Genomic DNA, 18066 nt, shown 5'->3' on the forward strand with positions numbered 1-18066 from the left:
CAGCCGTAACTTATACCCTAAACTACAGAAAAAATCCTCCATTTAACTTCTACAATGACTGAAAGCCCCCTGCCACGGTTATTTGACTCTGTCCATCCAGGAACCAACCAAAACTATCCTTGGCTCCTTTTGCACTTTCCAGCCAAAAGACTCCTACTCCCCAAACTGACTTTGACCGTGAGAGATGATTTGGAGACCATCCCTCTAGTCAATGCTTCCAGCTTTATTCCTCTAGCTCTTGCTTCCCCCCCCAACGCTCGCTTCACCCTCCCCATGTTCGCGCGCGTTCTTCCTCCCCCCCCCCCACCGTGTTCACGCGCGTTCTTCCTCCTACCCCCACCCGTGTTCGCGTGCGCTCTTCCTCCCCCGTCCAAATTTACAGTAAAAAGGAAAAATAAAGGTGACAGGTGACCTGCTCTAAATTGAGCCGGAAAAAACACTTGGTGGCTTGGTTGTTGAAGTTTAAAGGGGCCCAGGTTGTTTTACTGGGAAGATGTTGCAAGTTATTCGTACCTGCAAGCAATCAAACTTGGTTTCTTCACTCCAAGTGTGAGATCCTACCTGCATTTTGCACAATGAACAATCGAGTCCACTCACTAATCAGTCAGCACTCTTCTTATACAGTATAAATTGTTGTTTGCTCCTTTATTCGTAGTCATGCAGTGTCCTGATTAGTGCAAGACGAAAATCTTTACCATGTCCCTTTTATCAGCACCGCTGAACAATAGGAACTTGCGTGCTTGGTCGCTCGCTCGCTCTCTCTCCCTCTCCCCCCACCCCACCTTGTTTGCGCGCCACGCCCCCTCCCCCAGTGCTCTTCGCTTTGTTGGAGAAAATTGTCGACAGGCAGCAGCAGAAATTGAAATCCCTGGCCTGTGTTTGCAAAATGCCTAAAATCAGGTTGGAAAGGATGAGGTAATTCTTCAGCATTAGGATAAGGGCTTTCTTCAGTCCATTTATGGAAGAGTGGTTTTATCAATTTTTATATGTAACTATTATCATTTTCCAAATGCTATTTCTCTTTCAGAATATTACCCCAACTGCGAAGTAGTATTCATGGGTATGGCAAACATTCATTCCATTCGGAAAAGTTTTCAGTCTTTGAGATTTCTTTGTACACAGATGCCGGATCCTGCCAAGTAAGTTTTAAAATTTTTCTTCTTTGCTCAAAAGTTGGGGAAAAATTAGCAGTTTTATTTTTGTTTATACTTTTCACTTATATGGAAAGTGAACACAAGTTTTGTTTTAAACAGACAAAATAACTACTGGGTTTGACTTTAAATCATCATTTTTATTTTTTGGCAAATTGTAGTTAAAACATCAGCATTTTATATAGCAAAAAAACTGCAAAGCTGTGTGGAAAATTAAAATCTTACGTCTAATAGCGACATTCAATGTCTTATTTGTTTGATGCAAAGGGACACACATTCATCTAAAGTATTTTCCTGATTGATTTGATTTTTGATCAGCAGTTGGTTATCAGCTTTAGAAGGTACCAAATGGCTTCAGCATCTATCCATGCTTTTAAAAGCAGCGCTACTTGTAATTAATGCAGTCGATCGTGACCAGCGGCCTGTTTTAGTACACTGTTCTGATGGCTGGGACCGAACACCACAAATAGTGGCTCTATCAAAATTACTGCTGGATCCTTACTACAGAACCATAGAGGTGTGTGTCTGTTAAGTTTTATGGGGACATTAGCACATTACATTAGTACATTAGCAGTTTATTAAACACTGCCAAACAGGAAAGTTAAAGTTTGAAAATAATAGAGATGATATTGCAAAGCATGTACATTTCTGAAAGCTCTGTTTAATTGAACTTATAAAATGTTTTAAAGTATGCTTCGCTTGTGTAATAAGAATAAAAATCTTCAGTCGGGATAAATTTAGAAATTATTTGATGAATTGAAATGTGTAGTTTGCATTTCATCAACAGTAATGATAGGATACACTCAAGTCTCAAATGTTAATGTTTTGCTCTGAAAATATTGAGCTTAAAAGGTGCAAATAAAAATCATTGGAACACATGTTTTCAGAGTGTTAAGACCTAATTAAAAATGTTAAGTAGTCATGATGTATGTTCTTAGATATGTGCATCATGGAATCTGGCATTTTTTTTTTAAAGAAAACAAATTACTACTGATAGTATAATTGGAAATTATACATTGCATGGAATAGACCCTTTTATAAGAATTTGTTACTAGTTTAGACATGCAAAAATATGTTGAAAATATTTAGCATACCATGATTATTCAAGTGATAAACTCATATCACCACATCAGCCAGATGAGTAATTTGTTTTGAGGAAGCCATATTATAACACACGCAGTCAAAAACAACAAAAACTGATTTATCCATAGTATTAGTTCATGTTCCAAAATCAGAGCAATGATAAATTTTTGAATGTTAATAGAAACCATCCAATGATACTGCTATTTTTGAAATTCACTTGCTGTGTGAGTTTTAATGCTAACGGCTACATATTTTACAGGGTTTTCAGGTGCTGGTGGAAATGGAATGGCTGGATTTTGGTCATAAATTTGCTGATCGCTGTGGCCATGGTGAAAACTCGGATGATCTTAATGAACGCTGTCCTGTGTTTCTTCAATGGCTGGATTGTGTCCATCAGTTACAAAGACAGTTCCCTTGTTCGTTTGAGTTTAATGAAGCATTCCTTGTAAGTAGAGTTTTTTTAGCACTACTTTCCCTTTTATTATGACCCCCAGCTGAGGCTACCACTGGACAAGCCTGATCCCAGGGTGGAACCCAGCTTGATAGATCCTAACTTTTATTTTTGTTTAGATACGTGGAGAGAGGCTACTGAACAGTGTCACCGGAGTCAGCTAATGAACTTTTAACAAAAGCGTAAAACATCTATTAACCAAGAAAAGATGAACTATATTACAATGCTCCTTCACCCAGAACCAAACCTTTTACAGATATATACAGATTTGTAAGGATAACACACGTTACAAAGCTATCTTATACTATAATGTTCACAGTAAGTACACAGTCCATGTAAACCAATAGGCACCCTGTGGTCAGACACACCACACTCTGAAACCAAGTGCCACCTCAACCAGATGCTATGGATCTCTCCTCAACTCCCCCCAGACGCATGTCACACTGTGAGCCAACTGGTCTCACTGCATTCTATCTTTCACATGGGTTTCGAATTTCCACTTTCTAAGAGCTCGCCTTGGAATCTTCTCCCAAACCAAAGCTATTTCTCAGACGCCTTCCACAAAGGTTCACCTCCAGGGCTTCGAACTCTCCTTGCGTATTCCTCTCCCTGGGTTACCACATGTATTGAAGCTGTCTTCCATGCACTCTTTCACTGACTCAGCTGTCAACAGCACACTGCTGCTTCACATGCCCATAGCAAAGAGTTACAGACCTTAATTGTCTCTTTGGACCTTCTGGCCTCTTGCAAGCTGCTCTCACCTTAAATATGCTCTCTGCAGCTTTTGTCTCTTTAAATCTGAAGCTTGGAGCCTTTCTCTCTGCCCCTCACTCTTAACTTCACATAACAGGACCTTTTTCCAGGTACCTGTCCTTCTTTTGACTAGAAGGTCTGCTTGGGACTTTCCCCATGTTTCTGTCTCACTCCTTTGGCCTTGGGACCTTTTTGGTTCTTTTAGGAAATCTGCTCTCACTCTGCAGTTCCCTCTCCCAGTGTCCAGCCTTTCTTGAATCCTAGCTTCAAACTGAATTCAAAACTGCTGTTTCTTTAGTTTTTCTGTGGGAGGGACCTGCCTCTCTGGACCCCTGTTGCTAGGTGACAGCTCAGTAGTGTTAGCCCAATTTCTCTACTCTTGTTTGTTTAACTTAGCTGCCACAGTCATAAAACTCCCATTAGAAAGGCAGGCACCTTTTAAAGTGAAACTAAAACTCAATTTGACTTTTCTTAAAACACACACATACAGAATTACAAGTCAAACTTAAACTTTAAAGCTAAAACTCATTCCTAACAGCCACAAACACAAATATAACTTAAACTGTTTCTATTTCCTAACACTTTTGATTAGACTAGTTTACCAACATTGAATATAAATGGCTTTAATAATTTATTCCTATCTGTTTATTCTAGGCTAAATTGGTGCAGCATACATATTCTTGCCTTTTTGGAACATTCCTGTGCAACAGCGCAAAGGAGCGTGAAGAGAAACATACTCAGGAAAGAACCTGCTCTGTTTGGTCCCTATTGAGGCCTGCTAACAAAGCCTTTAAAAATCTCCTGTACACCTCACAATCTGAAACTGTACGTTTGCTTACGTCCATTTCTGTAAGATGATTGTGGTACATAGTGATCATTTGATTCCTTCTGCTTTTATAATTAATTTAAGATTTTAATTCAATACAAAATTATCTTTTACTACATCAGAAAGATTATTTAGCATTTTACTCAGTAAAAGACAGTGGCATATAGCTGCATAGAAGGCCAGTTAAATGGTCAGGATTGTATGCCTTTGCTTTATTACATAAACATCTAAATTAGCAACTAGTCAGTCATGAATACTGAAATTGATGCTGTATGCTTTAGAATGTTTTTGGGAATTTTTCATTAGTCATTATTATTTTTCAAGCACCTTGTGGTCCTCAAAGCAAAGTTTATCAGTGGAGTGGAGGCTTCTAATTAATTTTGTTCATCAAATTTATATTATGGGACCATTTACAAATAATGGGAATAGAAATTAAGTAGATAAAGAAATCCAGTTGTAAGGACACAAGCAGTAGAAAATTGAATTTCTGGTGAGAAGAAATTAAAAGATTAAGTCAAATTTTAGGACTGTTCAGCTTTTAATGAAATAAGTGTAGGATAAATCTGATTATGCAGGATATAAAATTTTATCTTCAAGTTAGAGTTATATAATTTGTAAAATATTTGAACGCCTGTGAGATGAGATTTCTGGACATCCTAGCACATTGTATACAATCTTTGAGAGCATTAACTTTGGCATTGTTCAATACTTGGAAATAACATGTGAAAACCAGAATCATTACTTGTACTCCAGTAACAATGACAATTAACCAAAGATTATAATAATTTCAAGGTGATGACATTTCATGTTCTCAACCTGAAATGTTAACTCTGTTTCTCTCCCCACAGATGCTGCCTGATCTACAGAATATTTCTAGCATTTTCTGTTTTTATTTCAGATTCCCAGCATCTGCAGTATTTTGTTTTTGTTACAATTTTCATTCCTGAGATCAATGTTGATCATATTTCATTAAGATCATGATTGTGTACTTTTTGATTATTATTGTTTTTAGTTCATACTTAATGCTCAATCTTCCTTGAAAGAAAATGATACAATATTTGTACAATCTTTAAATTTGATTTTTAATGAATATAAACATTTTAAAAGAAAATATATTCAAAAGTCAACATTTGTGTGTCACATGTCCTAATGAAAACACTTCAACATCTAAACCAGGTACTGCATCCAGTGTGCCATGTAAGGAATTTGATGCTTTGGAGTGCAGTGTACATCCCCAATTCATCTCCCTCAACTCCTGCTGATGACCATTGTGCACCCTATCCAGTTCCAAGGTCCATCCCTGAAGAGCAACCATTGGGAAGGTAAATTCAAGCTGAGAATCTGCTCATGCGAAGTAAGATCATTACAACTTTTGTTATGAACAAGCAGGGATTTTTGGTAATGTGAGATGAAGCAATCATTTGGGAAAATATTTAATCACGAATCTACTGACCCATATATATATGAGCCTTCTATATGGCCTTACGTTTATTTAGCACCACAATTAAATTGGCAAGAACATAACATAGGCATCAGGAGCAGGAGAAGACCATACAGCCTGTTGAGCCTACCCTGCCATTCAGTATGATCATGGCTGATCTTGGACTTCAACTCCACTTTCTCCCTTGATTCCCTGAGAAATCAAAAATCTGTCTATCACAGCCTTAAACCTCTGGGGTAGAGAATTCCAAAGATTCACAACTCTTTGAGTGAAGAAATTTCTCCTCGTCTCAGTTCGAAATGACCGCGCCTTGTTCTGAAACTGCGCCCCTTTTCTAGATCCTCCAGCCAGGGGAAACAACGTCTCAATATCTACCCTTTCAAGCCCCTCCATAAGTTTGAATGTTTTAATGAGATCACCTCTCATTCTTCTAAACTCCAGAGGAAGGGAAACCTCTGAAGTAAATTTCAGTCCTTTGCTGACTGCCATCATCTTCACAATGATTTCTTGTGCACAGAAACTCTTAAAATTATATGGCAGTCCAACTTTTTTCAAAAGCTGACTTGATGTTTTAAATTTGGAAATACAAATATTAAAGTATATTTTGATATTTGGTGGTGTGTACTTCAACATTTTAATTGATCCTAAAATATAGGAACCGGATTATGCAAATTGATATAGGGAGTGACAAGGTATTGGAGATGTTGGCAGGCTTAAAAGTGGATCATCCAGGTCCAGATGATTTGTGTCCCAGACTGCTAAGGGAGGAGATCGCAGGGGCTCTGACCCAAATTTTTAATTCCTCTCTGGCCACAGGGGAGGTGCCAGAGGACTGGAGAACAGCTAACGTGGCTCCGCTATTTAAGAAGGGTTGTAGAGATAAGCCAGGGAACTACAGGCCAGTGAGTCTCATGTCAGCAGTAGGGAAACTATTGGAGAAAATTCTGAAGGAGAGAATCTATCTCCACTTGGAGAGGCAAGGTTTGATCAGGGATAGTCAGCATAGCTTTGTCAGAGGGAGGTCATACCTAACAAATTTGATTGAATTTTTTGAGGAGGTGACCAGGTGTGTAGATGAGGGTAGTGCAGTTGATGTAGTTTATATGGATTTCAGCAAAGCCTTTGACAAGGTCCCTCATGGTATACAGGGTAATTTGATAAGGTGGATTCAAAATTGGCTTAGTTGTAGGAGACAGAGGGTGATGACAGAAGGATGCTTTAGTGACTGGAAGCCCGTGTCCAGTGGCATACCACAGGGATTTGTGCTGGGTCCCCTATTATTTGTCATTTATAAAAACGACATAAATGACTATGTTGGGGGGTAGGATTAGTAAGTTTGCGGATGACACAAAGATTGGCAGCGTGGTTAACAGTGAGGTTGAGTGTCTTGGGCTACAGGAAGATATAGATGGGATGGTCAAATGGGCAGATAAGTGGCAGATGGAATTTAACCGTGAAAAGTGTGAGGTGTACACTTTGGAAGGAGTAATTTGACAAGGAAGTATTCAATGAATGGCATGACACTAGGAAGTTCTGAGGAACAAAGGGACCTTGGTGTGTGTGTGTCCATAGATCTCAAGGCAGAGGGACATGTTAGTGGGGTGGTGAAAAAGGCATATGGGACACTTGCCTTTGTCAATCAAGGCATAGATTACAAAAGTAGGGAGGTCATGTTGGAGTTGTATAAAACCTTGGTGAGGCCACAGCTAGAGTACTGTGTGCAGTTCTGGTCACCACATTATAGGAAGGATGTGATTGCACTGGAGGGGGCGCAGAGGAGATTCACTAGGATGTTGCCTGGGATGAAACATTTATGAAGAGAGGTTGGATGGACTTGGGTTGTTTTCGTTGGAACAGAGAAGACTGAGGGGTGACCTGATCGAGGTGTACAAGATTATGAGGGGCGTGGACAGGGAGCAGCTGTTCCCCTTTGTTGAAGGGTCAGTCACAAGGGGACATAAGTTCAAGGTGAGGGACAGGAGGTTTAGGGGGGGATGTGAGGAAAAACATTTTTACCCAGAGGGTGGTGACAGTCTGGAATGCGCTGCCTGGGAGGGTGGTGGAGGTGGGTTGCCTCACATCCTTTAAAAAGTACCTGGATGAGCACTTGGCATGTCATAACATTCAAGGCTATGGGCCAAGAGCTGGTAAATGGGATTTGGTAGGTAGGTCAGGTGTTTCTCACATGTCGGTGCAGACTCAATGGGCCGAAGGGCCTCTTCTGCACTGAGATTCTGTGAAGTCATGCAGCCTCTCAATCTTGTTCTGCCATTCAATTAATTCATAGCTAATCTGTATCTTAACTCTATCTATCCCCGTTGGTTCCATAACCCTAAATTTCTTTGCATGACAGAATATTAATTTTAATTTTAATTTTGAAATTTTCAATAGACTTAGCCTCAGCAGCATTTTAGGGAGAAAGCTCCAGATTTGCACTACCCTTTTTATGAAGAACAGCTTTCTGACATCGCCCCTAAATGCTCTAACTCTAGGATTATGCACCCTTGTTCTGGACTCCCTCCATCAAAGGAAATAATTCCTTTCTATCTACCCTATCAAATCCTTTAATTATCTTATGCATCTCAATTAGATCGCCCCTTAATCTTCTATATTCAAGGGAGTACAAGCCTAATCTATGCAACCTTTCTTCATAATTTTAACCGTGGCATAATTCTGGTGAATCTGCACTGTACCCTGCTCTCACTCTGCTGTTCCCTCTCCCAGTGTCCAGTCTCTCTCGAGTCCTAGCTTGAAACTGAATTCAAAACTGCTGTTTCTTTAGTTTTTCTGTGTCTGTGGGAGGGACCTGCCTGTCTGGACCCTTGTTGCTAGGCAACAGCCCAGTTTCTCTACTCTTGTTTGTTTAACTTAACTGCCACAGTCGTAAAACACCCATTAGAAATGCAGACACCTTTTAAAGTGAAACTAAAACTCAATTTGACCTTTCTTAACACACATACAGAAATACAAATCAAACTTAAACTATAAAGATCAGTATATCCTTCCTGAAATATAGTTCAGTATATCCTTCCTGAAATATAGTATCTAGAACTGAATGTAGTGCTTCAAATGAGATCTAAATGGAACTCTGTAAAAACTAACATAACTTTCATCCTTTTGTATTTCAGTCCTCTTGAAATATGAGCTGATATCCTATTAACCTTTTTAATTACTTTTAGTACCGGTCCACTAGCTCCTGGTGATTTCTGTATGTGGTCATCCAAATTTCTATGCTTCTCCACATTTCCTAGCGTATTACCATTCACAAAATACTCTGATCCATCCTTTAGGTTAAAAATACTCATACTTTGCTATATTGAATGCCATCTGCCACAGTTTTGACCTCACTTAATCTATCATGTGTCACTTAGCAACTTCTGCTCTATTGACTATGCCACCTAGCTTGGTGTCACATTATAGAAAAATGATTTTAAATTGGCAAGAAATTGAAATAAATAATTGCAATTTACCAAATAATTTTCATGATTAACTTGCGTATCCTCCTTAAATAAACCATTTAATGTTGAAACTGCTACCTTCTGTTAATATTTGTTACAGTTGACTGCTTGCATCTGGATGCTAAACGAGATCAAACACACTGACTCAGAACATCCGTTCTCCAGGGGGTCATACCCAAAAGGTACCCCAGAAGATGGCCTGGGGGATCTCCCCTGTCGGAAGTCCCCACCCAAGGACTGCATGGCAATTGCCCGGGAAGTTCAAACTTTCAGTGGGCAATTACGCTGCACTGGGAACCAACCAATTTAGATTGGAGACTTTGGATGGTTCTGACTTGCTTAGCAGAATGGTTACCCAGGAAAAGTTAGAATTAAAACCACTTCTAACTCCTGGGTGATTATATCAGTGCGTGCACGCCCCCCCCACCCCGGCCCTCCAAGTCCAACTACCCTCACGACTGCCGCCAACCTATCCTGCCCCCTCGTGCCATAAAAAGGGAGTGGGGCTTCACTTTCCTCGATGCTGCTGCCCAGCACTGAAGGCCTTGAGAACCTGCAATGTTGCATTTTTCTCACTCAGCCCAGGTCGGAAGGTTGGACGAGAAATATGCAGCTCCCGACTAATGAGAGTAAAAAAGAGCAGAATGGCAATCCGACTGTGAATGCCACTCCTCAGAAGTTCTGGCCCTAAGAATTTATTTGAGCATTAACCTTAGGACAAAGCAAAATGTGTTTGGGAAGGAAGATGGTGTCAGAAACTTGCCTTGTGGCATCTGAAAGAAGCCAGCAGGTCTACATTTCCTTTGAAAAAGAGCCTTGCTTGAAATTCAACCCAGATAATGAAGGATTGATTTCCTCCAGTTTAACATTGTCGATTTTAAATTTAATGAATTTGGAAAGATTCTCCAGTGGATCACAGCATTAAACTGTCCAATTCCAGTTTAATGCAGATGCGTTTTTTAAAAGAAAGTCAATGTTTCTTTGCACTGGGTGTGCTCTTCGAAGGGCTTATAGCTATAAGGTGTATTGTGAGAATAGTTGTGTTGACCTCTTTTTAGAAAAGTGGTTGGTTTTATCAATTGAACGTTAAAAAAAAACCTTAACTCGGCATCCTAGATATATCAAATAGCCTGCCTAATATTGCTGCTGGTGGATAGTGTTAGGTTTATAGGGCAGAAACTAGCATGAATACTAATATATTAAACAGTTAATTAATAAACATATATCTTTGTTACCAAAGGTTACCAAAGACTAGATCATTTGACAACTTGACAACAGTTTGCGATAATCCTGGACCTACAGCAAATAGACGCTCCAGTGATCCAAGCCTAAATGAGAAATGGCAGGAACATCGCAAGTCATTGGAACTTAACAGTGTTGGAATAGGGGGAATGATGGATGGGAATGGACTAGATGATTCCTTCAACAGTGAAGCACTGGAATTGGGAAGGCTGGGAAAGAACCCCTTAGGAGCTGAACTTTCTGTAGCCGCTGGTGTTGGGGAAGGTCAAATGGAGAATATTTTACAAGAAGCCTCTAAAGATGATAGTGGGTTAGAGGAGCAGTCGAAGGATGCAACAGTAACAGAATTAAAACGAGTCGTAAATGCTTTAAGTAGTGAAAGTGAACTTGACAGTGGCCTAAATAATCAGTTGGTGACTTTTGTCACAGACTCTTCAGAAACATTGTCGATTAATGAAATAAAAAATACTGAGCCTATTTCTGGGCTTATTACAAGTTCAGAAGAAGAGACCCAAGATGGGTTCTTGGCATCTGTTAATCAGATTCAAATGTTACCTGGTATAGACATTGGGTTCAGAAAGGTTGCTGCTGATAATCCATCAAGTTATACAAAACCATGTACTGCAGCAGAGGATGTTATTGACCCAAATATTGAACCAGAAACACAACCTTGCTTAGCACATTTAACCACTCCAGACAAGCTGGAGGAGAAGATATCTACTTTGGAGAGTTCTACTGAAACTTTAACAGAAGATGGAGCAAAGCAGGAAGTGCCACAAAACTACTCTAGTAATAAACTTATTTTGAATACCAGAGCCAATAGTACATTGGTACCTGTTGTAGACTCTGAAAATGATTTTTCTCCGTTTATAACTGAAAACCAGGATATGGTAGTGAAACCAAGATCTGCAACTGATCTACATAGGACTTCAGATAAAAGCGTTCAGAGTACACAGCCTCCTCCTTGTGCCTTGTCGTTAAGTGAATGTAAAGATGGATTTGTTCCTAACGGAGAAGTCAGTAGCGAAAATACAGTAATGGATAAAGCAGCAGACTTTGGAAGTGGAACTCAAAGAAATATCACAGCTAATGGACTCTGTATAAACGGAGAGGAGTTGAGGGGAAAAGTGGTGTTAAGTAGACAAGTTTCTGCAGCTAGTTGCAGCTCTTTGCAATTTCCATCCGGCCATTTTAGAAACCCCCAATCCAAGTGGCCACATTACTACTCTGGAAAACAGCAGCCAGTGGCAAGCCCAGATCAACCTGCACGAAGCCATTTGGATGATGATGGGCTGGCCACGTACAATGATATTATTCAACAGCGACTTCGTCAGATAGAAGCAGGGCATCAACAAGAGGTAGAAATTTTGAAAAAACAGGTACAAGAACTGTGGAGCAGGCTGGAGTGTCAGCATTTTAGCAATTCATCTCTGCGTTTTAATGGAGATTTTAGTGATGAAGTGGTAAGTATAGGAAATTTCTCCTTACATCCTAAGTGTTGACTGTACAGTTTTCTTGCGTACAACTTACAGTTCATTTGTAATTAAACTGTCAGATACTTTGTTTTCGATTTAATCTAATAGTTTGGGTTCAATGTTGATGGCTTGTTAACAACTATTCTACCTCTCATTTATTCTCAATATGATAGTCTTGCGTTTACACTACTGTTGATCAACTTTGGCAATGCCTGGATCATGATGGTCTATTGAGAGTCTTTATGCTTTCATTTGCTCGAGTGATCTGTTGGTACAACAAAGGATATCATACTAAACTTTATATTCATTTGGTTTCGTTCTTGTTATATTTGCTTATAGATGGTATGTCTTCATTAATGGGTTTTCTTCTTGTGTAACCCTGCACGTTCCCTCCAAGATCCCCCAAGGATTATTCTTGGTCCTGACCGTTTCCATCCAGCTTCCCTTGACAACATTGTCCATCGACATGGGGTGGGCTTCTACATGTGTGCAGTTGACTCGCAGCTCTATCTTTCAACCCCTTCACTGCCTCTATCTTACCTGACTGCTTGTCAGCATCCAGTCTTTGATGAGCCACAATTTTCTCCAGCTAATCATTAAGACCAAAACCATTAGTTTTAGTTCCTGCCACAAATGCCATACTTTAGTCACTGAATCTATCCCTCTTCCTGGCTAATATGTTGCTAAACTAGACTGTTTGCAATCTCAGTGACTGCCTGTTACAGCCTCTGTAAAGTTGCACCCCTACACTATGACTCATACCTCAGTCTATCTACTGCAGAAACCTTCATCCATGCCTTTATCTCTAGACTGGACTATTCCAATGTTCTTCTGGACTGCCTTCCATCCTCCACTGTCTGTAAATTTGAACTCATCCATTACTCTGCTACCTGTATCCTATTTTGCACCATGTCCTGCTCATACTTCAAATCTCCTTTTGCAAATCCACCGAGACTCCTGGTTCCTGAATACCTCAGATTTAAAATTATCATTGGCGGTTTTAGATTCCTTCGTGACTTCACCCTTCCCTATCTCTGAAACCTCCTTCAGGCTTACAGACCCCAAACTTTCCATTCCACCAACTGGCCTCTTTGCCCTCATCTCTTTCACAAACCATCAGTAGCAATGCCTTCTGCCTAAAACCTTTAGTATAAAAACAGGGAATGCTGAAATATTTTTATTGTCTTACTCCTATCTGCTTTCCAGTATCCACAGTATTTTGCTTTTATATTACTCCTAATTCTAGAATCCTTGCACCTCTCTACCTCCAGCCCCTCCTTTAAGACATTCCTTAAAACCGATCTGTTTGAACAAGCTTTTGGCTACCCATTCTAGTGTCTACTCCTTTGTCTTTGTATTCATGTCCTGATCACACTTCTGAAGTGTCTTGTGACATTTTTCTATTCCATATTAATGCAAGTTGTGATGCAATATTGACATGAGAATGATGTAACAACTAGTGACGATTCAAATAGAGCAACAGAAAAAGGATCAAACAATGTATATACTATAATTAAAATTGCAGCCTGAAATTTTGTATAACTTGTAATTTAAATAAAAATGTAATCCCTAACATTGCAAACATCACGATTTTGAAACCAAGACTTAAAACAAACGGGCTTTCCCAATATGTAACAGCTCAAAACTGTTGGGAATTACTACACAGTAAATATTCCAACATGATTAAAACTAGAAATATTTTTGCTTTTTTATTTTTTTAATGTTCAAAACTCAACACTGATTATTCATTGGATGTTAGTATAAATGGCTACAGACTCGACAATTTTAATAATGTGCATAATCAGGAATTTGGTCCAGTAACTTAGTTTAGAGGTGGTTCTGAGTTTAATTTTCCAAACAACGACAAACTGCCTTAAAATTGGCCATCATTTCCACTATTGTACAAAGCATCATGGTGGAGTATGGAGTAATAGAATCTGTCTCCCCAAATAGAATTATTTCATGGTATTAAAATTTCACAGTTAAATAGGCTGAAAGAACAGTGTGTGCTGGTGCTTATTTTCTTGTTCCTACCTGCTTTCATTTTTGTAAACCAACTATAGTTCATCCCATTGGAATAGATGAAAAATGCAAATTTACAAAAATAAATCAAGTAACAGCATAGGTTGTATTTAAATATCTCTTTGTGGTTTTCATTGTATTTTGTACTGACATTTTGATTGGAACGAGTGCATTAATTATTGCAATTATTTTGTTGATCATGGGTTATAAAAAATTAACAAATTTTAACTGGTGTTCACCTAAAATTTTACAAAGTTGTAGTAGTAGTCTATTCAAATGATTATTTTGTACATCTGAGTATTTAATAGTTTTGTGTATAGTTATTAGAAGATTGTGCTGAATAAAATTAATAACTTATTTACATTTGGTATCAATTTATATTGGTTAAGTTTTCAGAATGGATGGTTATTGTGTAGTCATATAGTTCAATTTTTTAAAAGGTGTGCAGAATATAAATAATTTACTAGAATGCAAGTGGAATTGCATATGTAATATGTAACTACCAGCTTAATAAGTAAGAGCTACTGTTGTGCATTTATTGTTGAAGACTGAGGGAACGTACTTTAGTTCCCTTGCTGCTAATGTGTTCCTCATTAAATGATTGAAATATCTGATGTCTCACTCAAAGACGTCATAAGATTGAGATTCAGTTCAATGACATGCTGAGGCAAACTTTTGAAATACCTCCAGCATGTTTAGGAAACAAATTGGCTTTGAATTAGGCTATCAGCCAATCCAAAGAAAATTGGATCATCAGTCCTAACTGCAGAATGATGATGGGAGACCTAAAGGCTCAAAAGCAGGCAGGTTCATGATTTTGGAAGAGATGGGTGGATGATGATATGGAAAATGATCATGGGGGGACAAAGTGAGGACAAACATAGGGATAGCAGTTGGGGAAATGTAAATGAGTGAGGAAGATTTTAAAACCTTATTTGTATTTTTACTTTTTAGGACTATAATAAAGTTTGTTTAAGCATCAGTCAAACAAGCTACCATTAACAGCACAAAAAACTGAAAGCCATCCATGCTTTTTTTTTTACCTCCAGACTATTCTAATACTCACCTGGCAGGCCTCCTACCTCCAACTCTGTAAATTTCAGATTATGCAAACACTGCTACTTGCGCACTATCTCTGCCAAGTTCCATTTATCCATTTAATTTACATTGACTCCCAGTCCAACAATGCATTGAATTTAAAATTCTTGTCCTACTGTTCAAATCCCTCCATGTCCTCACCACTCTCCATCTCTCTAACCTTCCTGTGTATCCCCAATATCCCTTGCTGCACCATTAATGGCTGTGCCTTCAGCTGCCTAGACCCTAAGCTTTGGAATTCCCTCCCTAAACATCTGCTTCTCTACCTCTCTCCCCTCCCTTACTTAAAACTTACCCCTTTAACCAAGCTTTTGTCACCTGTTTTATTATCTTTGTGGCTTGATGTCAAATTTAGTCTGATAACAGTCCTGTGAAATGCCTTAGGGTGTTTTACTTTGTTCAAGATGCTATTTCAATACAAGGTCTTATATTTTAGCTATCAACCTAAAGAAACGATGTGCTACAATAGCAAAATACTGCAGCTGCTGGAAATCTCAAATAAAAACAAAATCCTGCATGAAAATGCGACTGTATTGTTAATATCAAATCTTTTCTGACATTCTTCATTGAGATCTGTCTTAAATTTGGTAAATAGGCATTCTCTTTAATAAATACTGATAGTTATTTTCTGATGAATACATATTGTCACTTGATAAATTTGACATGAAAACACTGAAAACCCTCATCCCAGAGGTGGTTGGAGTCTGGAATGAACTTCCTGAGTGGGTGGTGGAGGCAGGTTTGATCAAGGTATTCAAAAAGGAATTGGATTGCTATCTGAAAAAAGAGAATGTGCAAGGTTATGGGAAATAAGGCAGGGGAGTGGGACCAGGTAGCATGTTCTTTCAGAGAGCCCGTGCAAACTCAATGGGCTGAATGACCTTCTGCACTGTAAAGATTCTGTGTATGATTGCTAGGTATGGATGGCATCATACAACAACTACATACCATTGAGTCCACAGTATACATCTTTACATTGTGTCTATCATCTTTATCTTTTAAGAGGTATATAGGAATGATTCCTTGGTAGTAGAATCGGGGATCAGAAGATCTTATAACTGCACAGCATTTATTCTTATGACCTATTTCCAAATGGGGATTGTTTGGCATTTGCTCTTGGGCATCCACCACCCTCTATTTAATTGGCTTTTGACTCAGTTTTGTTTTTCTGTTTGAACCTTCTAATCCCTGAAACAGCTACTTCTTTTGGAGTACCAAACAATGATGAATCTTTTCATCTATGTCTATATACCAAGTTAACAATGTGCATGGACGTTAGGCAGGAACAGGATTGTATTCCACTATGATGCAGTTGATGGTTGGATGGCTTCCCAGTGCTTTCTGTATAACTTCACATTAAGGCTGCTCGCTTGGATACTCCAGCACAAAGTCGAGCCTTCGTGAGAGAAGAAAAGGAAGGTTGAAAATAGCGTTAAAGAAAAGAGGAAGGAGAAAAGACAAGTTACAAATTTTATCTTTAAAAATACGTGTATGTTTAAAGAAGCAGCTTTCTTTGTTTATTCTAAAAAAGAGAACTGCACAAACAGATATCTGCCAATGTCCCCAAGTGATCATGGGTATTGAGAAACATGCTAGAAATCCTACTGCCTTCAAATCAGCTTGGCCCCCAACAAGGGACAACACCTTCAGGAGAGAAATGGAAAAATTTGGATGTGGTTAGAGTCTTTTCATTGTGGCATGCTACCACATTTAATTTTCATAACAGTAATCTTTGTAATGTGTCATTTTATGGACTAAAGACATTCTGATGTAATGTCATTCCTAAAGATTCCATGAAAAGCTGATTAATTGGCTGTGATGCTATCAAACATTCTACAATTTTGGAAATTTTTTTAGACGTACCTAGGAAACGGATACAACGAAAGCCCTGTTCATTGGCTGTTTGAGTGAAAAATACAGTTTTATGACAGTTTTTTTTTTAAATCCATTGGCATAACATTTTTTAAACTTTTGTATTTTCAAAATAGTGTGTACATCCAGGAATTATTTTGGGAACTATTAGCGTAAAACGCTTATGATGATCGTTACTTAATGTCCACAGGTAATATATTTTTTCTGATTGAGATTGTTTTTCACTCAGGGGAAGTCTTGGGTAACAATCACTGAAGCAGTATTTCAAATTTTTACTTGACAAGTCAATACTAGGAAGATAGCTTTGATAAGTTGCCCTTGTAATCTAATATCTTTGTGAGTATTATTTACATCCTTTCTCATAATGTAAAGCACCAGGCCTGCATGGAGGTTATTCGTGCTGCACGGATTCATGTGTTATTGTTGTTATTAAATGTGATGGAATATGAATACTGTTATACCTGTTGACTCATTGAGGTTATTATAATACCTGATTTGCTATCTCTGCTTCAAAAAGAGCCTGGAGACTCCACGAGTAAATGTATTGCGTCCTGTGGTATTGAGCTAGGCAGACTTCAAACCCTGATTAGTGCAGATTTAGGTGATCTCATCCAAGGGTATAGGGATGCTCCTGTTGTCTGTGTTATGTTCTAAAAACAAAGGAAGGCCCTCTGGTTTCCTACTCATTATTATGCAGTGATACCTGTTGGAAAGTTCATCTGTGTGGACATCTGATGAAGGTAGGATCAAGCATCGCTGTGATGACCTCCACAGCCAAATAGCCTGCCATCACTCCCTATACATCCTACACATGTAGAATAGCCACAGACAGCACAGATGGAATTGTTACTTTCGACAGGTCACTGCCTTCAGAAAGGAGTTCTAGTAAAAACATGAAAAGGAAATCATGTTGAATTCTTTATGAAATTAGTTTACACTCAGTTCTACTTATTAAGACTTGACAATACTGATCGACTGTTAGAACAAAAGGTTGGGCACCTAAATAACAAATTACACAAATTATAACTTGAGAATCTTACTTTATGGTATGGTCCTTTCTTGGAGTAAGATCCTTGTCATAGTTTGAAGTTTACATACCATTTGTTCAAAATTTGACTATTTCCATAAGCAGACCATGTACATGAAAAGAAACCAATTAGGTGGCTGAAAGTCAGACAAGCTCTTTCTGAACTC

The 18066-nt window shown here is 38.7% G+C and overlaps 1 protein-coding gene across 13 annotated transcripts in view; it reads left to right on the forward strand.

The window, feature by feature from the left end:
- The window catches only part of mtmr3 (myotubularin related protein 3), a 100966-nt gene that overhangs the window by 72093 nt on the left and 10807 nt on the right, over positions 1–18066 (forward strand). For 9 of the 13 annotated variants that reach the window (XR_013578192.1, XM_078554085.1, XM_078554086.1 and 6 more), the window contains 6 exons: positions 1028–1139; positions 1470–1668; positions 2494–2679; positions 4093–4263; positions 5441–5586; positions 10404–11868. Coding sequence is in view for 12 of the 13 variants with exons in the window: in XM_078554085.1 (XP_078410211.1) it covers positions 1028–1139; positions 1470–1668; positions 2494–2679; positions 4093–4263; positions 5441–5586; positions 10404–11868 (2279 nt within the window). In the remaining variant the exon portion in view is untranslated. Of the gene's footprint in view, positions 1–1027; positions 1140–1469; positions 1669–2493; positions 2680–4092; positions 4264–5440; positions 5587–10403; positions 11869–16988; positions 17063–18066 lie in introns of all 13 variants that reach the window. The other 4 variants (XM_078554088.1, XM_078554091.1, XM_078554095.1 and 1 more) reach the window with 2 other exon arrangements.

The sequence above is a fragment of the Cetorhinus maximus genome, chromosome 12 (assembly GCF_964194155.1).
Source record: "Cetorhinus maximus chromosome 12, sCetMax3.hap1.1, whole genome shotgun sequence".
Lineage (NCBI taxonomy): Eukaryota > Metazoa > Chordata > Chondrichthyes > Lamniformes > Cetorhinidae > Cetorhinus > Cetorhinus maximus.